Source organism: Halichoerus grypus, chromosome X (assembly GCF_964656455.1).
Source record: "Halichoerus grypus chromosome X, mHalGry1.hap1.1, whole genome shotgun sequence".
Lineage (NCBI taxonomy): Eukaryota > Metazoa > Chordata > Mammalia > Carnivora > Phocidae > Halichoerus > Halichoerus grypus.
This window is the reverse complement of record NC_135727.1, coordinates 44,830,523-44,856,242: the sequence shown is the minus strand read 5'-3', so window position 1 is coordinate 44,856,242 and position 25,720 is coordinate 44,830,523. Positions and strand designations below refer to the sequence as shown.

Here is a 25,720-nt window from a genome sequence, read left to right as displayed (position 1 = left end):
AGCTGGTTAAGCTTAAGTGTCTGCCTTGATCCCAGGGCCTGGGATGGAGCCCCGCATCTGGCTCCCTGCTCAGTGGGGAGCCTGCTTCTCCCTCTCCCCGCTGCTCGTGCTCGCTATCTCTCTCTCTCTCAAATAAATAATTTTTTAAAAAAATACCCTATTTTCCTTACCTACTTTTCATACACAGTTGTTTCCTTTCACCCTTATTATTTCTAGCACTTTTAATTTACATATATTGATTAGCATTCTTAATCTTTAGAAACCGTAATTTTTAAAATTTTTTTAAAGATTTTTTTAATTTTATTTGAGAGAGCATGAGCAGGGGGAGGGGCAGAGGGAGAGGGAGAAGCCAACTCCCCGCTGAGCAGGGAGCCTGACCTGGGCTTGATCCCAGGACCCCTGGATCACACTTAACCGACTGAGCCTCCCAAGTGCCCCAGAAACTGTAATTTCTAATGAAAACTAAGAAGTAAGCAATTGTTGGGGCGCCTGGGTGGCTCAGTCGTTAAGTATCTGCCTTCGGCTCAGGTCATGATCCCAGGGTCCTGGGATCGAGTCCCACATCGGGCTCTCTGCTCAGCGGGAAGCCTGCTTCTCCCTCTCCCACTCCCCTTGCTTGTGTTCCCTCTCTCGCTGTGTCTCTCTCTGTCAAATAAATAAATAAAATCTTTAAAAAAAAAAAAAAAAGAAGTAAGCAATTGTGGACTGCCTATTACACTAACATTGTATGGATTGGCAAATTTATAAATATATTTCAGAATTTCTAGAAGTGTATTCTTCCTCATAGTAAATTTTTCAATATGATTATGATTACATTAACAATATAAAAGAGCGAGAAACACTTCCCAATTATTATATTAAACTAGTATCACCCTGATACCAAAATAAGACTAGGTAAAATAAGAAAACTACAGACCAATACCTTTTATAAATTAGATGCAAAACCCTCAACAAATTACTAGCAAATTGAATCCAGCAATATATAAAAATTATTATACCCAATGACCAAGTGAAATTTATCCCAGAAATGTAAATTTAGTATAATACACAAAAGTCAGTCAATATACGCTACCATATTAACAGAATGAAAGCCAAAAACCACAAGATCATCTCAATAGATGCAGAAAAAACAACTGACAAAATCCAGCACCCTGTCATGATAAAAATATTCAACAAACTAGGAATACAAAAGAACTTCTTCAATTTGATAAAGGACATCTACCAAAAACACACACAACTTACATCACACTTAAGGGAGAAAGACTAAAAATATTCCTTCTAAGAACAGAAACAAGATGAGGATGTCCTCTCTGGCCATTTTTACAGATTGTACTACAAGTTCTAGCCAGAGCAATTTGTCAAGAAAAAGAAATAAAAAGGAATCCAGTTAGGAAATAAATAAGCAAAAGGATCTCTATTTGAAGATAATATAATCTTATATATAGCACATCTAAGGAATCCATTAAAAAACTATGAGGACTAATATATTAGTGGAATACTGTGGCAGGATACAATATCAATATATAAAAATCAATTGTATATCTTTTTTCTAAGATTTTATTTATTTATTTGACAGAGAGAGAGACAGCGAGAGAGGGAACACAAGTAGGGGGAGTGGGAGTGGGAGAAGCAGGCTTCCCTCTGAGCAGGGAGCCCAATGTGGGGGCTTGATCCCAGGACCCTGGGATCATGACCTGAGCGGAAGGCAGATGCTTAACGACTGAGCCACCCAGGTGTCCCTCAATGGTACTTCTTTACATTAGAAATTAACAATCTGAAAGTGAACTTGAGAAAATAATTCCATTTACAGTGGCATCAAAAACAAAAACATTGTTAGTAATATATCTAACAAAAAAAATGCCAGACTTATATATTGAAACCACAAAATATTATTTTAAAAAAATAAAGAAGGGGCACTTGGGTGGCTCAGTCAGTTGAGTGTCCAAGTCTTGATTTCGGCTCAGGTCATGATCTCAGGGTTGACTCCGTGCTCAGCAGGGAGTCTGCTCAGGATTCTCTCTCTCTCTCCCTTTGTCCCTCCCCTGCGCTCACTCACTCACTCTCTCTCTAATAAATAAATAAACCTTTAAAAAATTTAAAAAAAGAAGACTTAAAATAAAGGGAAATCCCATGTTCATGGATTGAAAGGCAGTATTGTTCAGATGGCAATATTCTCTAATTGATTTACAGATTCAATGCAACCCCTATCAAAATCCCATCTGGCTTCTATGTAGAAAAAGACAATTCCAAATTCACGGAATCCAGAACAGAAAAAAATAATCTTAGAAAGAATAATATTGGCTCTTCCTTCCAATTTCAAAACTTACCACAAAATAACAATAATCAAGACAATGTGGTACTGCTATGAGGACAGATAATATAGATCAATGGAAAAGAACTGAGAGCTTAAGAGTAAACTCTCATATTTCAGCTCAATTGATTTTTGACAAATGTGCCAAGATAACTGAAGGGGAAAGAATAGTTTGGAAACTAAAGTGGTGGAACAATTGGATATCCACATGCCACAGATTGAATTTAGACCGCTACATCATAATATACCAAAACTAACTCAATCTGGGTCATAAGTATTAATATAAGAGCTAAAATTATAAAACCCTTACAAGAAAACATAGGAGGAAATCTTCATGACCTTGGGCTTAATAATGCTTTCTTAGATATGACAACAAAAGTATGTGTGACAAAAGATAGGATATATTAGACACTATCAAAATGAAAAAGTTTTGTGCTTCCAATGACACCATTAAGAAAGTGAAAAGACAACCCAAAGAATGGGAAAAAATACTTGCAAATCATATATTTGATAAAGAACTAATTTCCAGAATATATAAAGAACTCTGGAAATTCAACCATAAGAAGACAAATGACCCAATTTAAAAATTGGCAAATTATTTGAGTAAGTATTTCTCCAAGATACACAGATAACCAATAGGCACTTTTTAAAAAAAGCTCAATATCATTAATCATTAGGGAAATGCAAATCAGAACCAAAAGGAGGTAACAGTTCACATATAATATGATAGCAAAATGAAAAGAATGGAAAATAAGTTTTGGCAAGGATGATGAGAAACTGGATCCCTTAAACATTGTTGATGGGAATGTAAAATGCTGTACCCAATTTGGAAAATAGATTGGCAGTACTTCAAAATGTTAAACATAGACTTATCATATGACCCAGCAATTCTACTCCTTGGTATATACCCAACAGAAATAAAAAGATATGGCTACATAAAACTTAAACACAAATGTTCATAGCAGCATTGTTTATAATAGCCAATAGAAAAATTGGAAGAACCCCAAATGTCTATCAATTGATGAGTAGATTAAACCATATGTGGTATATCATAGAATATATTTGACAATAAAAGGAAGAAGTACAGGGATGCCTGGGTGGCTCAGTTGGTTGAGCGTCTGCCTTCGGCTTGGGTAGTGAGCCCAGGGTCCTGGGATTGAGTCCCACATCAGGCTTCTTGCTGGGCGGGGAGTCTGCTTTTCCCTCTGCCTCTGCAGCTCCCCCTGCTTGTGCTCTCTCTCTCTGACAAACAAAATCTAAAAAAAAAAAAAAAGGAAGAAGTATTGATACATGCTATGACATGGATAAACCTTGAAAACAATATGCTAAGTGAAAGAAGTTAGCCACAGAAGACCCTATATTGTATTATTCAATTTCTAAGAAACTGCCGTATCAGCAAATCTGTAGAGATGGAAAGTAGATTCATGGCTGCTTGGGGTTGGCAGTAGGGTGGGGAAAGAAAATGATTGGTAATGAATACCAAGCTTCTTTTGGGGATAATAAAAATGTTCTTTTTTTAAGATTTTATTTATTTATTGGACAGAGAGAACGAGAGCACAAACGGTGCGAGCCACAGAGGGAGAGAGAGAAGCAGGCTCCCTGCCCGACGACGAGGAGGACGAGGATGAGGATGACAACAACGACACGGGGCTCGATCCCAGGACCCTGAGATCATGACCTGTGCTGAAGGCAGATGCTTAACTGACTGAGCCACCCACGAGCCCCGGGATAATAAAAAATTAGATTGGGTGATGGTTGTCCAACCCTATGGATATACTAAAAACCACTGATTTGCACACTTTACATGAGTGAATTATATAGCATATAAACTATGTTTACATAGTTATAGTCAATAACACTGTTAATGAGAAATGATTATACAATAAAAAAACAACAATGTATTGTGTGTTTATAACATATGTAGAAGTAAAAATAAGACAACAGAAAAAAAGGATGAGAGGGGGAAATACATGGTTGTAAACTTCTTCCATTATCCATGAAGTCATATAATATTATTTGAAGGTATATTTCGTGATAATATAAAATAAATAAAATAAATACTGCAAACTCCAGAGCCATGGCTCAGATATTTTATCTGGGGGGAGAAGAAGCAGGCTGTCAAACAGAGAGCTTTAAATCTCTTCCCAAAGGAAATGACTTCAATTGCAACAGTGTGCGGAGAAGATCTGATGAGGGAGCAGAAGGCTAGCTGAGGACAAAGCAGAAGCTGACACCCTACACCCCCCTGCCCCCATGTGTTATGTGTGACATTCCTCAGGCATTCCTGGCTGCCCTAAAGGAAAAACAAATGGTTAACTTATAGAGATCACAGTCCTGCAGGACAAGATCTCCCTCAGTTTACAAATGTCCTAGTGATTTACAAGGAAGAAGCTTTCTTATCAATAACCTAACTTCCAGAGACCCATAACTCAGTTTCCTGAAGCCCTAACATCACCCTCCCCTATGTGAAACTGAGGGAGGCTGAGGCAGAAGGAAATGTAAATAAAATTGAATTTCTTTTGAACCTGAAGCCCATTAACAAGGAGTGTGATAGGAGGAATGTAACACTCCTCCAGAAAACTCCCAACTGTCTTCGCGTTAGAGCCTCATTAGGGGGAAAAACAACCTTGGCTTGACAATAACCAGGTCTCCAGTATCCTGAGAGTCTTTAACATATGACAGTCCTTCTGGACACCCCCTTTGTCCTCACCTCCCCAACCCCATAGTATATAATCAGCCACCCCTGACAACCCCGGAGCAGCAGCTCTTTCTGCCCTCGGGTCCTGTCCCCGTGCTTTAATAAACCACCATTTTGCATCAAAGACGCCTCAAGAATTCTTTCTTGGTCGTCGGCTCCAGACTCCACCCCACTGAACCTCACCTATATTCCAAAACTACATCAGATTGAGCCTAAAGGAGCTCTTGAAAACAGTGGAGGTTGTACTGTGTGGTATAATAAAAATATATATATTTGGTCTTGGTCTCCAGTTCCTGGCACAGAGCTCCTAAAACTCTTGGGGTTTCCTAAATTATAGGACTGTCTTTTGTTATTCATAATGAGCCCCATTTGACCACATCTGAGTTTATACTAATGAAGTGATTCACAGGCCTCTAGATAGCTTCAGAATGGGGGCTGGTCACCCGAAAGACCAACAGATTATTAGAAGGTTGGAATTTTCTGTCCCATCTCCCTTCCCCCAACCTCTCAGGAGGGAGAGGGGCTGGAGATTGAATTCAATCACCAATGACCAATGATTTAATCAATCATGCCTGTGTAATGAAATATCCATAAACCTCCCTAAATGACAGGGTTTAGGGAGCTTCCAGGTTGGCGAACACATCAATGTACATGGAAATCCTGCACCACTCCCTACCCCCAATACCTTGCTCTGTGTTTCTCTTCCATGTAGCTGTTTCAGAGTTGTATCCTTTAAAATAAACCAGTACCAGTAACTAAAGCACTTTCTTGAGTTCTGTGAGTTGTTCTAGTAAAGTACTAAAACTGGAGGGGGTCATGGGAACCTACAAATTTGTAGTTGCCTGGGCAGAAGTGTGGGTAGCCTGGGCACCCCATTTGTGGCAAGTATCTGAAGTGGGGCACTCTTGCAAAACTGAGCCCTTAACCTATGAGGTCTGCACTAACTAGTGAGTTAGTGCCAGAATTGGGTTGAACTGTAGGAAAGCTAGGTGGTGTTGGAGAATCAGAGAACGGGATGGTGTTGAAAAACACAATGCCTTTGGTGTCAGAAGTAGTGCCAGATAACACCACACCTGGTGAAAAGCAATTGAGAGGACACTGGTAGATTCATTGGAGATAGAGACTGAACTGTAGGTCAGCTCATTTACCAAAGAAAATCTGAAAGAGAAAGCTAAGAGAAGACCTGGGAGCAGAACTAATCTCCGTCTGTAGAACAATTTATGCCTCAGGGCATCGCTGAAAACAATAGGGCAATCAGCACACAATTAGTGGTGTTTAACAGGCACGTTTGTCCGGGAAATAGACTTAGAGAGCCCTGCCAAACCGCTGTCATCCCAGGCTGACTGTGGGCATAGCTAAAGCTGTGCCCACTGAGGAACAACGTTAGAGGTTTCACACTGCGTGTGGACATAGACATTTGTTTAGAGACTAGCTGAAGTATCTAAAATGAGTTACCTAAAATAATCCAGCTAGTCACCAAACAAACAGAAAAATAACAAAAACTAACCCCCAATGGGGAGGAGGAGCCAATACCCAGAGCTGCTACAATATATTATCTAAAATGTCCAGATTCCAACAAAATATTATGAGATATGCAAAGAAACAGGAAAGTATGCCCCATCTATCAGGGAAAAAAAAGCAGGCAACAGAAACTGCCTGTAAGAGTGACCAGATATCAGATTAAAAAAGACTTTAATGTAGCCACTATAAATGTGATTCCAGAATTAAAGGAAACCATGATTGAAGAAGAAAGGAAGATATGATGACAATGTGAAATCAAATACAGAATATCAATAAAGAGAAATTATTTTTTAAAAAAGAACAAATGAGGCTCCTGGGAGGCTCAGTAGGTTGGGCATCTGCCTTCAGCTCAGGTCATGGTCTTGGGGTCCTGGGATCGAGCCCCAGTGTCAGGCTCCCTGCTTGGCGGGGAGCCTGCTTCTCCCTCTCCCTCTGCCCCTCCCTACTGTTCATGCACATTCTCTCTCTCAAATAAATAAATAAAATCTTAAAAAGTAATTAAAAAATTAAAAATAAATTTTAAAAGAACAAATGGAAATTCAGGAGTTGAAAAGTACAATAACTGACATGAAAAATTCAACAGTATATTTGAACTGGAAGACTAATTAGTGAACTCAAAGATAGAGTGATAGAGATTAAGCAATCTGAACAACAGAGAGAAAAAGGCTGAAGAAAAAGGTACAAAGCCTCAGAGAAATGTGACACACTATTAAGTGCTATATTAGCTAAGAAAATGACTCCCAATGGTAACTTGAATCCCAAGGAACCAAGTGAAGAGATCCAGAAATTATACATAAGAAGATTAACATAACAGGGGTGCCTGGGTGGATCAGTTGGTTAAGCATCTGCCTTCGGGTCAGGTCATGATCCCAGGGTCCTGGGATCGAGCCCAGCATTGGGCTCCCTGCTCTGCAGGGGGCCTGCTTCTCCCTCCCCCTTTGCTGCTCCCCCTACTTGTGCTCTCTCTCTGTCAAATAAATAAATAAAATCTTTACCAAAAAAAAGATTAACATAAGTTAGAAGCATATACTTGCTTTCTTTTCTTCCCTCCGAGTCTCTAAAATATGTAAAATTACACAAAGTAATAATTATAACAGTGTATTGTTGGGTTTGCAAGATGTATAGGTATATTATATATAACAATAAAATCAGTGGAATAGAGTTACATAGGAGTAATATTTCTGGATCTCACTAGAATTAAATTAGTATAAATCTGAAGCTGATTCTAAGTTAATACGTATATGGTAAGCACTAGAGCAAACACTAAGGACATAACTAAAATATAGAGCAAAAAAAATCATTAATAACACTAAAATGCAACATTAGAAAGCATTCACTTAATGCGAAAGAGGAATAAAGGGACAAAAAAGATATGTGACATATAGATAACAAAAAGTAAAATGGCAGATCTAAATTTAACTATTGAAGTGATAACAAAGTATGATTGGATTAAGCTATCCAAAAAAAGGCAGGGTTATCAGACTGAATATAAAAAAACCAAAACCTAATAATATGCTATTTACAGGAGACACATATTAGATTCAAAAATACAAACAGATTGAAAGTAAAAGGATAAAAACGATATATACACAGCAACCACAAGAAAATGGAGTGGCTATAGCAATAATCAGACAAAATGACTTTTTTTTTTTTTAAGATTTTTTATTTATTTATTTGAGAGAGAGAATGAGAGAGAGAGAGCATGAGAGGGGGAAGGGTCAGGGGGAGAAGCAGACTCCCTGCTGAGCAGGGAGCCCGATGTGGGACTCGATCCCGGGACTCCAGGATCATGACCTGAGCCGAAGGCAGTCGCTCAACCAACTGAGCCACCCAGGTGCCCATGACTTTATTTTTTTTAAAGATTTTATTTATTTGGCAGAGAGAGACACAGCAAGAGGGGGAACACAAGCAGGGGGAGTGGGAGAGGGAGAAGCAGACTCCCCACTGAGCAGGGAGCCCGATGCAGGGCTTGATCCCAGGACCCTGGGACCACGACCTGAGCCGAAGGCAGACGCTTAACAACTGAGCCACCCAGGGGCCCCATAAAATAGACTTTAGAACAAAAAATTTTGACAAAGAGAAATTTTATAATAATAAAAGGGTCAATCCATTAGGAAGATATAACAGTTATAAATATATATGCACCTAATAGAGACCATCAAAATACATGAAGAAAAACTGTCAAAAATGAAGAGAGAAATAGATAATTCAATGATAACAGTTGGAGACTTTCAACTTTAATAATGGATAGAACAATTAGGCAGAAGATCAACAAGAAAATAGAAGACTTGGAGCACCTAGTTGGCTCAGTTGGTAGAGCATAAGACTCTTGATCTCAGGGTCATGAGTTCAAGCCACATTGGGGCTAGAGATTACTTTAAAAAAAGAAAATAGAAGACTTGAACATTATAAACCAACTAGACCTAATTGACATCTATAGAATACTCCACCCAACAGCAAGAGGATATATATTCTCAAGTGCACATGGAACAACATACTCCAGAAATGACCATATGCTAGGCAATAAAACAAACCAAAATAAATTTGAAAGATTAGAAATAATAGTATGTTTTCTGCTAATACAAAATAAAAGTAGAAAACAAAAACAGAAAGAAATTTGGGAAAATCATAAATATGTGGAAATTAAACAACCACTCCTAAATAACCAATGGATCAAAGAAGAAATTAAAAGGGAAATTATAAAGTATATTGAGATGAATGCAACTGAAGATATAACATATCAAAACTTATGGGATGCAGCTAAAGCAATGCCTAGATGGACATTTATTGCTGTACATGCCTATTAAAAAAAAAAAAAGAAAGGGGTGTCTGGGTGGCTCAGTCAGTTAAGCATCTGACTTCAGCTCAGGTCATGATCTCAGGGTCCTGGGATCGAGCCCCACGTCAGGCTCCACACTCAGCAGGAAGTCTGCTTGTCCTTCTGCCCCTCCCCCCACTCACTGTCTCTCTCTCTCTCTCTCTCTCTCTCTCTCTCAAATAAATAAATAAAATCTTAAAGAAAAAGAAAGATCTCAAATCAATAACCTAACTTTCCACCATAACACCCTGAAAAAGAGCAAACTAAACCTAAAGTGAATAGAAAGAGGGCATTAAAAAAGACTAGACAGAAACTAATGAAACAGAATAGAAAAAAAAAAAATAGAAAAAATCAATAGAACCAAAAGCTGATTCTCTACAAATATTAACAAAGTTGACAAATCTTTAGATTGATTACCCAGGAGCGCCTGGGTGGCTCAGTCGGTGAAGCGTCTGCCTTCGGCTCAGGTCATGATCCCAGGGTCCTGGGATTGAGCCCCGCGTCATGTCGGGGCTCCCTGCTCAGCGGGGAGCCTGCTTCTCCCTCTCCCTCTGCCGCTCCCCCTGCTTATGTTCTCTCTCTCAATGTCAAATAAATAAAGAAAATCTTTTAAAAAGATAGATTGATGACCCAGGAAAAGAAAAAGAAAGAAAACTCAAATTACCAGAGTCAGAAATGAAAGAGAGGATATATCTACTGACTTTACAGAAATAAAAGGACTAGGAAGGAATACTATGAATAACTGTATGCCAATACATTAGATAATTTCGATGAAATGGACAAATTCCTAGAAAGACACAAACTACCAAAACGGACTCCAGATGAAATAGCAAATATGAACACACCTATAATAAGAGAATGAATTAGTAAACATAAAGCCACTGAGATGGAAAAATCTAGTTCCAGATGGCTTCACTGGTGAGTTCTACCAAACATATAAAGACGAATGAGTACCACTGCTTCACAAACTTTTCCAAAAAATAGAATACTTCCCCACTCATCCTACGAGGCCACTATTATCCTGTTACCAAAACCATACAAAGATACTACATGATGCACTGGAGCAAGTAAATGGTGAGCATGTTACTTCTATAACTGCTAACTGCCAGGAGTGGCGACCGTTTTGTTTCCATTCAGAACTTACTTCCAACACAGAATGCATTCTAAGAAACACAAATGACCAAGAAACCCAATCACAGCCTTTCTTGCATGTGTAACTTCCCTGTATTTGCCAACCACTTCTATTGAAAATGATGACAAAGAAAGAAAGGGAGGGCCACCTAGTTGGCTCAGTCAGAAGAGCCTGAGACTCTTCATCTTGGGGTCGTGAGTTCAAGCCCCATTTTGGGTGTAGAAATTACTTAAATTAAAAAGAAACTTTAAAAAAAGAGAAGGAAAGGAAAAATAGAGCAACCCACAGTTCTTCACCTTTCAGTCCTTTTGTAGAATGTGCATATGTACACATATCAAGAAAAGAAACAGAAAGTTTACTTCTGTGCAGCATTTCCATTATTCCAGTAAGAAGTAAGTACAAATGCATGTACAAGCTACAAAAGATGAATTGTGCAATTTTGGTGATTCTGTATATGAGTCAAATGCTCTCGTGTTTGCACTTAAAACTGGCATCAAAGAATACAACGATGAACTATAAAATTCATGCTAATAATACAAAATTTTACATAATAAATAAAAAGCACCATGTCAAGGTCAACATCCATGGTCATAAATCCTATTGATAGCATGTAGCCTTGATATGATGTGATGAAATGGTACTTTATCTCTGTGATGTTCCTCCCCAAAACCCATAATCCCAGTCTAAGCAAGAGAAAAACACCAGCCAAATCCCATTAGATATTGTAAATGTTATCAAAATCAGAGAAAGTCTGAGAGGGCGCCTGGGTGGCTCAGTTGTTAAGCGTCTGCCTTTGGCTCAGGTCACGATCCCAGGCTCCTGGGATGAGCCCCACATCGGGCTCCCTGCTCCGCGGGAAGCCTGCGTCTCCCTCTCCCACTCCCCCTGCTTGTGTTCCCCCTCTTGCTGTGTCTCTCTCTGTCAAATAAATAAAAATCTTAAAAAAAAAAAAATCAGAGAAAGTCTGAGAAACTGTCATAGCCAAGGGGAGCCTAAGGAGATATGACAACTAAAAGTAATGTGGCATTCTGGATGGGGCCCAGGAGTAGAAAAGGGGCATTAGTTAAAAAAGAAAAAAAAAGGAAATTTTAATAAAGTATAAACTTCAACTAATGACAATATGTCAATATTGGTTCATTAGTTATAGCAAATGTACCATATTAATGTAAGGTGCTACTGGGTGTGGAACATATTGGAATTCTCTATATCTTCTTAATTTCTGTGAATCCAAAACTATTCTAAAAAATGAAGTCTACTTAAAAAAATGAAAAGTCAAAAGAGAGACCACAGGAGAAAGAAAAGCTTTATATTTTAGTCCCTTTAAAGGTACCTTTTCCCTTGCTCTTTGAACAAGGGGCTTTGCATTATCATTTTACAAAGGGCCTCACAAATTATGTAGCCTACCCTGCCTCTGCCCCAACCTCTGTCATCCAGACCTCAGACTGGGATTGTCCTGGGCCCATCTGAGAGTCCCTGAGGCCAAGAGTAAGGCTGTGAGTGTGTATGTTGGAGCCCGGCAGGGAAGGCCAGCATAGCACAGGTTCTGCGCTCTGACCTTGTCTGGAGCGTGGGAAAAGCAGCACCACAGTCTGGAGAGGTCCCCATTCAGACCAAATGCTGTTCCTAAGAGAAGCCCTTCCTCACCATGGCAGGCAGCCTGGAGCTGGAAGGGACCTCGTTCCTTGTTCTCCCACAACCCTTTGCTCCACCTTTTAGGGAGAAGAAGGAGGACATGAACAGAGGCCTGAAGAGGAAGAGAAGCCTCCTGGGCCTCCAGAGCCCTCCAGCAAGTAAGTGACAGCCTGGGTCCTCCTGCCCAGCCCAGAACCTGGTACTGCCTCCCTCTGGCCCAGGTCGGACCTGCCTTCCCAGCCCCCGAATGTTTCCCAGCAGCCTGAGTTGCTACCCCACCTTTTCTCAGAGCCCCTTCCTTGTTTCTCTGGGCATAGGAGTGGGAACAGAGAGAGAGAGAGAGTGTGTGTGAGTGTGTGTGTGTGTGTGTGTGTGTGTGTGTGGTGTGAGTGTGTGTGGGTGTGGGTGTGAGTGTGTGTGTGTCCAGCCCCAGTCAGGATGAGGCCAGAAGCAGAAAAGAGAAGGCTCTTGTCTCTTCATTTCCCACTTGGTTATTTCCCCTGGGACGAAAGTGGGGGAGAGCCTGAGAGCTACAGGCTGGACAGGGCCTGCTGCAATCCACAGCAGCTAGTCTTGAGACCAAAATGCTGCCATGGGTGTCATTAGGAAAGAATGCAGAGGCGGCGGCAGCAGGGGGAACCTCTGAGCTGGAGAGGGCATTCCTCCTGGACTCCAGGCGGACAGGCCCTGCAAAGTGAAACCAGACCTGCATGGAATCTGTGCTCTGGAGGGGCTCAGACGGAGGGGGCTCTGTTTCTGCCACAGAAGGGCAGCCTCACCAGAGAACGGGAATCCCTACACCAGAAACTCACCCTTGGCTTCCTCAGATCCCCCGGAGGAAGGCCAGGGCCCTGGAGACCATTGCCATGGCAGCAGCTGCCAGGGCCCGACTGCCCTCCCCCTTGCCTGCAGGGCTGCCCTGCCTGCCTTCTGATTCCTTCAGCTCCTGCTACCTGAAAAGGCCTGTACTCTCCACCCTGGCTGCATGTAAACGTGCCTGGAGCCCACAGCCCAGGAGCAGTTTTACAAGGTGGTTAAAGGTTCCATCTCTTACATCATACTGCCAGGATTTCAATCCTGGGATCAAGCCCCACATCGGGCTCCTTGCTCAGTGGGGAGCCTGTTTCTCCCTCTGCCTGCTGCCCCTCCACTTGCGCTCTCTCTCTGTCGAATAAATAAATAAAATCTTTAAAAAAAATAAAATAAAATGGCATTTCTTAGACTTAAACCCTCCCTAGCAATTGTGAGCCCAGCAACATGTCCTCACAGGACCCTATGTCAGCAGTATCGAATCAAATCCAGAAGAAGGGTTATTTCATAGCACCCACCCCAACCACACACAAGTAGCAGACCACATTCCTTTGTAACAAATGGTTGTCACCATGGCAGAACCACCTTCACCTTATTTCCTCTTGAGAGCCCTTTCTCTCAAGGGAACCCCAAATCAGTTACTGTCAGGCAGAGACTTAGAGCCAACACAAAGACATTGTCTTCATTCTTCCTTCCATTCCTGGTTCTAGTTCTTTATACCTCCCTTGTCTGACCCCCATGTTTGCCAAGTTCTCAACAAGGGTTAATTTATACTAGTTTGGGAGCTTTCAGGGGCAACTGTGTCTCCTACTATCAGCAGCACTAGAAAGTAATCCCACCCTACAAGGTCACACTGAGAGAGGAAAGGAGGGGAACAGGCCTGGCAGGGCACGCTCCTGGCTGCCAAACCCAACAGGGGAAAGGAATTTTTTCATTTGTAGTTAGAGCTCTTTGCTGAGATCTCCCCTAGATCTTTCCTTAACTTGCTGAATTTATCAGCCTATTTAGTACTAATGGCATGCTTTAAATTAATATTTTGTAGCTAATGTACTGAATGATAGAATTTGGATTCAAAGAATAAGGGAGTGAATCTAACAAGACAACATTTAGCCCAGAAAAACAGACGTTTCTATACTTGGGTTAAAATTAAAATGATTTACATATATGCACCCTTACATTTTTTGCAGTGTTATTTACAATAGCCAAACTATGGAAGCAGCTCAACTGTCCAGCAACAGGTGAATGGATAAAGAAGGTGTGGCATATATATATACAATGGAATATTATTCAGCCATAAAAAAGAATGACATCTTGCCATTTGCAACATGGATGGAGCTAGAGAGTATTATGCTAAGTGAAATAAGCCAGTCAGAGAAAGACAAATATCATATGATTTCATTCATATGCAGAATTTAAGAAACAAATGAACAAAGGAAAAAGAGATACACCAAAAAAACACACTCTTAACTATAGAGGACAAACGAATGGTTACCAGAGGGGAGGTAGGTGTGGGGGATGGGTGAAATAGGTGAAGGAGATTAAGAGTACATTTATCTTGATGAGCACTGAGTAATACATAGAATTGTTGAATCATTATATTGTACACCTGAAAGTAATTTAACACTGTATTTAACTATATTGGAATTAAAATTTTAAAAATTAGAATGATTTATATAAGTGTATTAACAGGGATGTGTGAAACAGATTTGGGGGTGTCAGGTGATTGCAATTAAAGTGGATTTAACTGTGTGATATGGCATCTAAAATCTAGTATGATCTTAGGATGCATCTACAGATGTATAATAGTTATTCTAGAATGAAGGTGTGATAAGATCACTCCATTCTACACTAGGCAGAACATTCAGTATTTTCAGAGGCATTTACAAATTCAGGAGCATGTAGGATGGCGAGAGACTTTGAAAAAGTATATCATATCAGAAAGAACTGAAATAACTGGGGAGGTTAAGCCTAAATAAAAAAGTCTTGGTGAGAATATAATTGTTTAAGGATTAAATGAGATAGCATATTGAAAATGCTTAGCACAATACCTGGCATACATGCTGAATTAATGTTAATTTAAAAAACAATAATTAAAGGGGCACCTGGGTGGCTCAGTCAGTTAAGCGTCTGCCTTCGGCTCAGGTCATGATCTCAGGGTCCTGAGATCGAGCCCCGCATGGGGCTCTCCACTCAGTGGTGAGTCTGCTTCTCCCTCTCCCTCTGTGATCTCTCTCGCTTTCGCTCTCTCTATATAAATAAATAGAACCTTAAGAAAAAATAATTTTAAAAAATTAAATTAAAATAAAAATTAAAAATAAACAATAATTCATAGTAATATTAGCATTAGGTCATATTATTACTATTTCTATTATTATAGTTAATGCTTACAGAGTGCTTTCTATGTGCTAGGTACCTTTCCAAGTCCTTTACATATACGGACTTACTTACTCATTTTCCCAATCCCATGAGGTAGGTATTATTATGTCTCCAGTTTTGCAGATGAGGAAGTTGAGTCACAGAAAGTTCAAGTAGATTGCCCAGTGTGCCTCACAACTGGGAAGGGGAAAGAACTAGAACATTAACTCTGGCAGTGTCAGGCTATCAAGGGTAAAAGGCACTTTTGTTACTTCATTCTTGTTTCGTATCACTCCAGAGGGCAGAACCAACACCAATGTATGTAAACTACTGGGAGGCAGATATCAGCTCAATAAAAGAAAAAACTACTCTGAATGACTACAGCTGTATGAAATTTCAATCAGTGTCTTTTAAGGTAGTGAGTTCTTCATCACAGGACGTAAGGGGGAAAAGGATAGAAGTGAAGAAATGAATAAAATGGGGGTCCTCTTGGAAAGAAACCATACAAATGATGAAGCCAGCCTTTGGTGAAAAGAATAAAGAAGGCATAGTGAAACTTGGATTTTAAAAGACACACATCACTGAAAAATTGAAAAGTAAAACATTTATGGAAAAGATACAAAAGTGAACTAATATTTGTCTTGCTATCTCAACACAAAGTAAATTAGATGTTGGAAAAAAGTGACAAAAAGCTCTTAAAATAGGAAAATTCCCATATGAATTTGTTTGGAAACTTACTAGACAGCCTGGGTTTGAAAAAGAAAATGAGGGGCGCCTGGGTGGCTCAGTCGTTAAGCATCTGCCTTCGGCTCAGGTCATGGTCCCAGGGTCCTGGGATCGAGCCCCGCATCGGGCTCCCTGCTTGGCGGGAAGCCTGCTTCTCCCTCTCCCTCTCCCGTGCTGTGTTCCCTCTCTAGCTGTGTCTCTGTCAAATAAATAAAATCTTAAAAAAAAAAAAGAAAATGATCCCAGAATCCTCACAGATCTGATAGCCACCGACCCTGAAACTATAAAATACAGAGAGGAGAGGTATACTTTACTCTCTGGAAGAAAGGGTACCTGCATGAGAAAGTAGCATCCAGGCTGATATGAGTAGTAAGATGCAGGCATGAGGTTGAAGATCATAAAACACCATTAGATCTAAACATACATACTTGTAATGACAACTGAATATGTTAATATGATTTTAATCCTGCTACTCAGTGTGTGGTCAACAGAATTATTGCATAGTTGGATATGAATATCTTCTGTGCTGAATCTTTTGGGTACAGCTGTCTCAGGACCCAGATATTTGCTGATTTAATGAATTAACATACACTTTCAGCAACACCAAGAGGTGGCTGGTTAAGGATTTAGAGTCCCAGAAAAATCTCTTTATATATATATATATATATATACATATATATACATATACACACATATATATAAAAATGTGTGTGTATACACACACACAAACACACACATACATATAGGGGTGCCTGGCTGGCTCAGTCAGTGGAGCATGTGACTCTTGATCTTGGGGTCATGAGTTCAAGCCCCATGGGTGGTGTGTTTACTTAAAAATTTTAAAAAATAGTATCCATATATACACATATATAATAATGCCACAGTCTCCACCAAAAATGCTCCCATTACAGATAATAAATACGTTTTTAGACTATTTGTACTTAGATGGACAAATGTGTATTTTGATTTATGAAAATCAAAGTATTCATGTTTTTAATTTGCATACTTTACAAACAACTCTTTCTAGAGTTCTAGAACTGAATGATTACTAATTTAGACTGGAGCCTCTATTTGTAATACAGGATTGGGGGCTCAAAAAAATCCTTAAGTCATGGAAAAGTGAAAGCTTATCTTCCATAAAAGTGACAAGTAAACCATGTTGATAGAGCCTAAACGGACTTGATGGAGTTAGAGATGTGGATTAAAGCTGGGAAAGGTGACATATGGTATCGATTCATTAAGGACAAATAGTCAAATTTCAGTGCAGGCTCTGGACCGTAGGGGAAATAATGGGCCTTGGTGGCGGACAACGGGAGAATAAGGGAGAGAGGTGGTATCAGGGTAAGCAGCAGAGAAGAAGAGGCAATAACTCCCAAGACTGGATGCTGACCGTCTCTGGTAACCAGGAAAAGGCAAATATAAACAAAGAGGTGAGTGACGATGCCTGATGCGTTGCGTGTTAGGAAATACTGGCAGGCTGCAGCACGGCCGCCCGCGGTCAAAGTGGTAACTGGGGATCTGAGCTCGGCGGTGACGCGCGGCCCTCACGTGACCAGGAGCCTATGTCTGCCCAAGTCCCTCTCTCCTGGTCGTTTTTGCCTGTCCAGACACCGTCTGCCTCCTGCCCTTTGGTCGAGGGGAAGAGCAGAAGGAAGTAAGTCCCCTTGGTCTTCTTAAATCGGTATGAGGGTCTTTGCTGCCCAGTAACCTCTGGGATCGGGATGGCAGAGAGTACCAGGCCTTTTCCTAGACCCAGCCCCGCCCCCTGCGCCCACATTTCGGTGCAGAAAATGGTGGTCTTGGGGTGAGGTGGGGAGATGAGTGGGGGCCCCTGGAGGACACAGTCACTTAGAAATAGTTTCTAAGTAATCCTTTGCTTGCACTTGCCGCCTGAAAAGAAATGACGAGCACTGCGGGGTGCGGGGTGGTGGGGCACGGAGGATGAAGCTTGAGGTGCGGCCTGGGGGAGGGGCAGCAGAGGGGGCCGGCGTGGGGGCGGTGGCTAATGCCCAGGAAAGGGACGTGTGGTGTCAGTCAGTCCTTCCCTCCTCCCCACTCCCCGCCCCCTACCCTGTCTTGCGTCTGTCTGCAGGTCTGCAGGTCTGCAGGTCACCGCGGTGCGCCTTGAGGAGCGGACGCCTAGAGCAAATCGCCAGGAGAGGTCCAGGTCGGGGAAAGGGTGGGCAGTGGCCCGGGATGGGGTGCGAGGGAGGACGCTGACGGGAACGCAGTCGGCAGCACCACCGCCCCGCCCCTGCCGCTGCCACTGCGGGAGAGGCCTGTGGCAAGGCCTGCTGGGAAAACGGTGGGCTTTCGGGAAGGAGGGGGCGAGGGAGGCTGCGAGGGGTGGGACGCGGCGGGGTCCCCAGGGCCGGAGAGCCCCTCGGCAAGCGTAGGTTGGGGAACCTGGGCCCCGACACGGGGAAAGGCAGGTATGGGAACCGGGGCCGGGGTTTTGATCCAGCCACCAAGTGTGTTGACTCTGCCTTGCTTGTCTCCTATGAATAACTACTTAAAGACCATCCTGAACATGGAAAAATCCTGCCAAGAAAATGAAGAACAGCCACAGAGCGCACCCAAGACGGATGAGGAGCAGCCTCCTGTGGAGCAGTCTCCGGAAAAGCAGTCTCTGGAGGAACCATCTTCCGAGGAGCAGTCCTCGGAGGAGGAGTTCTTTCCCGAGGAGCTCCTTCCCGAGCTCCTTCCCGAGATGCTGGTGTCCGAGGAGCGCCCTCCTCAGGAGCGCCTTTCTAGAAGGGACCTTTTTGAAGAGCGCCCTCCCATGGAGCAGCCTCCTTGTGGAGTGGGAAAACATAAGCTAGAAGAAGGAAGCTTTAAAGAGAGGCTGGCTCGCTCTCGCCCGCAATTTAGAGGGGACATACACGGCAGAAATTTAAGCAATGAGGAGATGATAAAGGTAGCAGAGGAGATGGAAGAAATGAAAAGAGTACGCAACAAATTGATGGTTATGCATTGGAAGGCGAGACGGAACCGTCCTTATCCTATTTAATGTGTTCGGCCTTTAATTCTGTTTTGCCTGATATAAGTATTGCCACCTGAAGGTGGTATTTTCTCATATACCTTTGCCCATCTCAATTATAACTTTTCGCGTGGCTTTATTCTAGGTGTTTCACTTGTAACTGGCATAAAATTGGGTTTTCCCCGCCCACAAGCTGCAAGTTTCCCTTTTTCAATCATGAGTCTCACCCATTTGCATGAAAAGATGTACATTATATATTGTGAAGTGAAAAAAAAATTTCGAAAAGTATATGTTGTATCCCATTTTTGTAAAAAATGTATATTTATATATTAATATGCAAAGAGAAAACTGAAAGTATATACTTAAATGGCTTAACAGTGGCTATCTGCGGTAATAGGTGTTTTGGTTTGTTTTTCATTTTTGCTTCATCGGAACTTCTCATTTTTCAAGACAAACATTTTTTGTTGCAAAAAATATATAATGGGAAAAACTTTTAAAAACTGTCAATCAGCTTATAAAGACAATGTGGCACTTAATAAATACTTCTCAGAACTTTAAAGAAAAGTAAATCCCATGTTTGTTTGTTTTTAAGTAGGCTCCATGCCCAGCATGGAGCCCAATGCGGGCTTGAACTCACAACCCTGAGATCAAGACCTGAGCTGAGCTTAATGGACTGAACCACCCAGGTGCCCCAATCCCATGTTTCTTTTAAATCTCAGGCAGAAAAACAAACCAGGTACTTCTATTTAAGGGTCATTCTTTTCCCATTGAAAGAGGAATGATGCTTGACTTACAAGGTGGCTGTGGAGCCAAATGAAGATCCTAGAGCTGTCTGGTTTTCCCCCATCTGCACATGCAGGATCCCCAACTCCTATAGATACCCTTCAAATACAGGGGATAGAACCCAAAGGAGATTTCACTTACACCCAGAAATAATTCCTGTGAGATCCCAGCTGAGTGCCGCATTCTATTTCTGTCCTGCTATTCTCTTCCCTTGGATATTGTCACATCTGCTGGGCACAGCTGCCTCTTCTGGGTCCTGCTCCTTCCAAGCCCCCCCCCCCCCCCCCCCCCCCGCCCCACAGCTAAGGTGCCTGGGTCCTCCAGCTGCGAAGTTTCCCTGATTGCTCTGGAGTCCCTCCTGGGCCAAAGCTGAACTGTGTCTCCTACAGATAAATGGAGAATGCCCCTCCTTCAGCTTTAATATTATACTTATCCAGGTGCATAGCATCCCAGTGCTGCTTAAACCTCAAGGTCTTAAAGAGTTCTTAGCAAAATAGTCCCTTTCTTTCCTGAAAGCCTCATCTTTTCCCCAATTCATTCAAACATGAATTCACTGAGACATGGGCTAGGAGACAAATTTGTGGGCCAGCCATAATGCTGTGTATTCTGAATTGGAACCTCCCTCCCAAATAATCTCCAAAAATGACTACGGTTTTAGGCGCCTAACATTTGCCTTAGGGCAAATTCCCTCCCAAGGGTTTTCTGGCAGACTTGCCTGAACCAATTCAGCGGACTTGCTCAGCTTGTATAAATTAAAGAGGAAATTAAGACTTAGGTTAAAGCTAGGGCATTTCCCTTCTACCCTACCCCACATCACCAAGAAGCATTCAAAAGTACTTTGTAAGTCATTAAAGTACTATATATGTATATACATATATATGCATGTGTGTATCAGAGATTATGATTTCTCAAACTACCCTTATAACACCTAAGATTGTTTTATTGATCCTATTAATTCTAGAAACATGGATAGTGGTTAATAATTTTTTTAAATTATGACCCAGTCATGAACCCCGAGTTTCTGTTTGATTGACTGTGTAGCTTCAGTGTGTTTACTTCTTTAGAAAGTATGATTTGCAATTCCAGAAGGATCACTGGGAGGAGGAATTGTTACCCCAAATTCAACATTGAAATTATTTGCATATCTTATATATCAGCATTTCTCGTATAAAAAAATGCAGGGACCTGGGCTCTACTCCAGACCCACTAAATTTCCTTTTCTATCAATTAGCACACAAATTAGAGATCCACTGCTATATGCAATATACTCCTGGTTTTCATAAAAATAAATTATGACATAAATAGAAAAAGAAGCAGATGATTTTATCAGAATTTAAAACGGTGAAAAGCTGGGGCGCCTGGGTGGCTCAGTCATTAAGCGTCTGCCTTCGGCTCAGGTCATGATCCCAGGGTCCTGGGATCGAGCCCTGCATCGGGTTCCCTGCTCAGCGGGAAGCCTGCTTCTCCCTCTCCCAGTCCCCCTGCTTGTGTTCCCTCTCTCGCTGTGTCTCTCTCTGTCAAATAAATAAAAAATCTAAAAAAAAAAACATAAAAGGGTGAAAGGCTTGGGGCACCTGGCTGGCTCAGTCAGTAGAGCACGTGACTCTTGATCTTGGGGGTTGTGAGTTCAAGCTCTACACTGGGTATAGAGTTTACTTAAAAAAAAGTGAAAGGCTTGTCCAAGCATATTTTTAAGAAACTAAAAACAGCCTCATCAATTTTACTACATAAAATTTAGATTTCTTGCAGCGAAGCAAGACCATACACAGAATAAAAAGCTGAGGACAAGAAAATAGCAAGATGTATTTTCCACGACTGGCATTATGTAATGCCTTGCATTTCTTCCTTCCAATGAGTAAAATGGATCAGAAATAAATTTAAAGTTCTTTGGTGATCAGTTCACAAAATGGTAAACCAATCCTGTGCCCTTGACCTTTTTTGTTTTTATTTTCCACTGTATGATGCCATTTGGGGGGATCTTCATGTCTCCAAACCATTCTTCAAGGTCATGGCAGCCTGATGGATGCTGGTCGGGCTGGATTCCAGTTGGAGCGAGAGAAGTTTCCAGAGGCTCACTGTGCCAGTCTGACAAGACAGGAAGAATCCACCCCGCTGGTGCTCAGAGGGGCGGTGCTCAGGTAGGAGGTGGAAAGGCTCACCCAAGTCACACTTGTCTCTCCAGGGTGGGTCTGATTTTGGTTTCTCTGCTCCAGCCTGCAGCAGGCACCAAACCCTCTGAGGCTGGTGGCCAAATTGTCCTGGCCACACTTTTCTGGAGGGCAACAGCGGTCCCCATTGCAGGTCAGAGCACTTGGCCTTTCCCCCCTTTCCCCCTTCTCTTTTGGGGAACTTTTTGAAGGGGAGGAGATAAAGTCCCAAGGATTCCTAACTGGAAGCATTGGTTGGGACGGTCTTTGAGTAGGTAGATGTCTGACCTGGGTCTGACCAGGTAACCTGGGGCTGAAGCAGAAGGAGCTGGCTCTTCTTCTGAGTCTAGTGAATTAGCTTTTCCACAAATGGGGTTAGACCTCAGACAAGACGTCACCCATCCCTCTTCGACCCTCCTTGCGCAAACTCCCCAAAGGGCCTCAATGTGCCCCAGCCTGTGTCGGTGATTCTGCCCTGAACATTGCTGTGTGCATGCAGTGCCTCTGATGTCTGTGTCAGCCCAGGCCCGGAGTCAGAGAAGACTCCGGGTAAAGGGAACTTGCAAAGGCATGTGGTCCAACAGCTTAGGAGAAAAGGGTTTTCACCTCCTGTGTGAACATCCCTATGCATTGCAGGCCCTGCCCATGACTTGGGGGCCAAGGGCATTGGTGGTAGAGGGTCAGGAGCATCTACAGCCTGGCTCTCTGGGCCTCTTAACTAACTCCCTGCCCAAACAGAAGGCTGGGATCTCAATCACATATCCAAGAAGCAGCTTGCCTGGTCAACCCCAGAGCAAAAGGCATTTAGGGTCCCAGACCCTAGAGAAAGCCCTCTTTTAATCAGAATGATCTGACTTCTATGACACATTGCTTGAGAGTGGGAGCCCCTCAGTATGAAGTAGCATACCTGAGAGATCAGGTTCAGGCTCTTTGTAAAATACCCAGAGATTCTTTCCTCTCTCATTCAGAAATACTAACCAAACTCAATTATTTTTATGAATAAGGAATAAAATTATACAGATAAAGCAGAGACAGATCCTCTGTTCCAATTCAGATTTGTCTGAATCAAATTCTGCCCTCTCCCCACTCTATGCACTACAATTTAATTAATTAATTAATTAAAAGTAAGCTCTAGGGGCGCCTGGGTGGCTCAGTCGTTGGGCATCTGCCTTCGGCTCAGGTCATGATCCCGGGGTCCTGGGATCGAGCCCCACATTGGGCTCCCTGCTCTGCGGGGAAGCCTGCTTCTCCCTCTCCCACTCCCCCTGCTTGTGTTTCCTCTCTCGCTGTGTCTCTCTCTGTCAAATAAATAAAATCTTTTAAAAAATAAGTAAATAAAAAATAAAAGTAAGCTCTATACGCAGCCTGGGGCTCAAACTCACAACCCTGAGGTCAAGAGTCACATGCCCCACCAACTGAGCCAGCAAGGCGTCCCACACTGCCTCCAATTTAGATTGTAGTTTTTCGGGCCTTAGAGAATAATTGATTTAGACTTACCAAGTATTGTGTCCTTGTTGGTTTGTGCATTTGGGTGAGTTTTTACATTATTATTTTTCTCCAGATGGAAATGTCCAGTAGGCAGTTAGATAGAGTTTGGAAAAGAGATTGGCATGGAAATATGGATTGTGGCTTGTGGTACCTGACATGTAGTAAGGACTCTTTGAATATTTATTGAATTAAATGAATGAAGAATGCACTTGTATACCCTTCTACCCTTTTCTATGAATATGTATTTTTCAAACGAAAGTGGGACTGTACTGAATGTACTGATTCATACCCTAAGTGTAAAAAAATGAACTTTTTCTTTAAACCTCTTTACCAAGACAATATTGGTTTTAAATAGTATTAAGAAAGTAGAAGTAAGCACGCCATCTGGTGACCAGAGCCAGAACTATGAGTTGAACACAGCTAACAAAGGAAAGAGGGAAAGAGAGAAACTACTGGAGGGTGGGGGAAGAAGAGTTGACATTGGGGAGGGGAATACCTCAACCCTGACTCACACTGGACTGACACAGTATCAACCTCTTCTTGGGGGCTGAGGTAGCACAAGAAGCAACGTATACTTAGATGGTTTTTCCCTGTCTCAAGTCAAGATAAGTATGTGTGTGCATGTGTGTGTATGTTTAAACTGAAAGGTCTTTTACTGTTTTGTATTTTTTCTGATTGTGGAAGTTACATGTTTCTACCAGAAAGATCTGCGTGTGTAGGAAAGTATAGAAGAAAATATAAATTACCTATAGTTCCTCTACTTAGAGAAATTGTTAATATTGACATGTATGTGCTTACATTGTGTGTATATTCCTTTTATGTTAATAAAATATATTATTCAGATACTTTTATGTGTTATTCATATATTTGTAGTTTTATTTTACAGCATATATTTTATTTATTCCTTCATTTTTCTTTGCACATGTGCCATGATATTCATCTATATTCCATCAACCACACCCCTAGATGTGAAGATATATTGTTTATTGTATATATATTATAGTGAAGATAAAATTGTTTTCTTTGATCTTAGAGGCCTGTGTCTGAAGGCCGCATGAATGTACAGGTCCCCCAAAGAGCATAAGATTGAGGAAAGAACACCAGCTTTGTTTGGAGGTGGGGAAAAATTCAAAATGATCAAGAAACTACCTCGGGCCAGGTACTTTATATTTGGGATCTTCTTTAATCATTTCAACTCATTGAGGAAGGCATTATTACCTTAGTATATATATAAAGAAACTGAAGCTCAAAAAATCTGGGTTTCTTACACAGGATCACACAGCCAGTAAGTGGAGGAATCTGGATTTGAACTCAAATTTGTCTGACTCCTAAGTCAGAACTCTTAATCATTAGGCCTTACTTCTAAAATTTCACACCTTCTTTCTTATTGCTGAGTCTAACAGTATTCATTTTTGGATGTCAGAAAAGTTGGGAACACCCCCCACTCTCATGTCCCACTCTTGTTGAGCTTGAATTTTTTGCTACAAGCATGCTTTTAATTTTTTTTATTTTTTAAAATATTTTATTTGTTTATTTGAGAGAGCGAGCATGAGCAGTGGGGGGTAGAGGGGAGAGGCAGAGGCAGAGGGAGAAGCAGACCCCTCTCTGAGCAGGGAGCTCCCCTCCCCCTTGTGGGACTCGATCCCAGGACCCTGAGATCATGACCTGAGCTGAAGTCAGACACTTAACCGACTGAGCCACCCAGGCGCCCCAAGCATGCTTTAAAAAAAAAAATAATAAAATATATATTTTTAAGTAATCTCTACACCCAGCGTGGGGCTGGAACTCACGACTCCAAGATCAAGAGTTGCACGCTCTTCCAACAGAGCCAGCAGGCACCCCTATAAGCACACTTTTGCAACAAAAATTAATAAGGAATTATGTCTTTTGGGGCACCTGGGTGGCTCAGTCGGTTAAGCATCTGCCTTCGGCTCTGGTCATGATCCTAGGATCCTGGGATCCTGGGATCGAGTCTGTGTTGGGCTTCCTGCTCAATGGGGAGCCTGCTTCTCCCTCTCCCTCTGCCTGCTGCTTGGCCTACTTGTGCTCTCTCTCTGTCTGTCAAATAAATAAATAACATCTTTTTTTAAAAAAAGGAATTATGTCTTTCAAGATCTTTAAAAAAAATCTAAAAGAATATTAAATGGCACAAGAGAAATTGGGATGAAATATTTAAAACATATTACAGATCTAGAGATATCTTTGAAAAATATAAATCTCTACTCACCCAATAGAAAATGAGCAAAGTACATGGAGAAGTAATTCACATGAGAAGACACAAATCACACGCACACACACTTGCACACACGTGCACACACA

General features: G+C 41.7%; 1 protein-coding gene and 1 long non-coding RNA gene across 3 annotated transcripts; one reads left to right on the top strand and one right to left on the bottom strand.

The window, feature by feature from the left end:
- Nucleotides 1-632: 632 nt before the first annotated feature.
- Nucleotides 633-18,213, bottom strand: LOC144380592 (uncharacterized). Its single transcript, XR_013444801.1, has 3 exons — nucleotides 18,074-18,213; nucleotides 15,025-15,188; nucleotides 633-3,567 (listed from the first exon to the last, which is right to left on the bottom strand). It is a non-coding gene; the product is annotated as an uncharacterized LOC144380592 (long non-coding RNA).
- On the top strand, nucleotides 17,592-19,552 carry TCEAL1 (transcription elongation factor A like 1). 2 transcript variants are annotated; one of them, XM_036123540.2, is made up of 3 exons: nucleotides 17,592-17,657; nucleotides 18,096-18,170; nucleotides 18,522-19,552. In XM_036123540.2, the coding sequence occupies exon 3, from the start codon at nucleotides 18,534-18,536 to the stop codon at nucleotides 19,011-19,013; it is 480 nt and encodes a 159-aa protein (XP_035979433.2). In that variant the 5' UTR covers nucleotides 17,592-17,657; nucleotides 18,096-18,170; nucleotides 18,522-18,533; the 3' UTR covers nucleotides 19,014-19,552. The 2 variants fall into 2 exon arrangements, with proteins under 2 accessions (XP_035979433.2, XP_077921347.1); XM_078065221.1 differs by having other exon boundaries at nucleotides 17,605-17,657; nucleotides 18,096-18,182.
- The last annotated feature ends 6,168 nt before the right edge of the window (nucleotides 19,553-25,720 follow it).

Excerpts from the sequence above, each read along its gene's own strand:
- TCEAL1 (XM_036123540.2), top strand. The coding sequence starts at position 18,534 with ATGGAAAAATCCTGCCAAGAAAATGAAGAACAGCCACAGAGCGCACCC.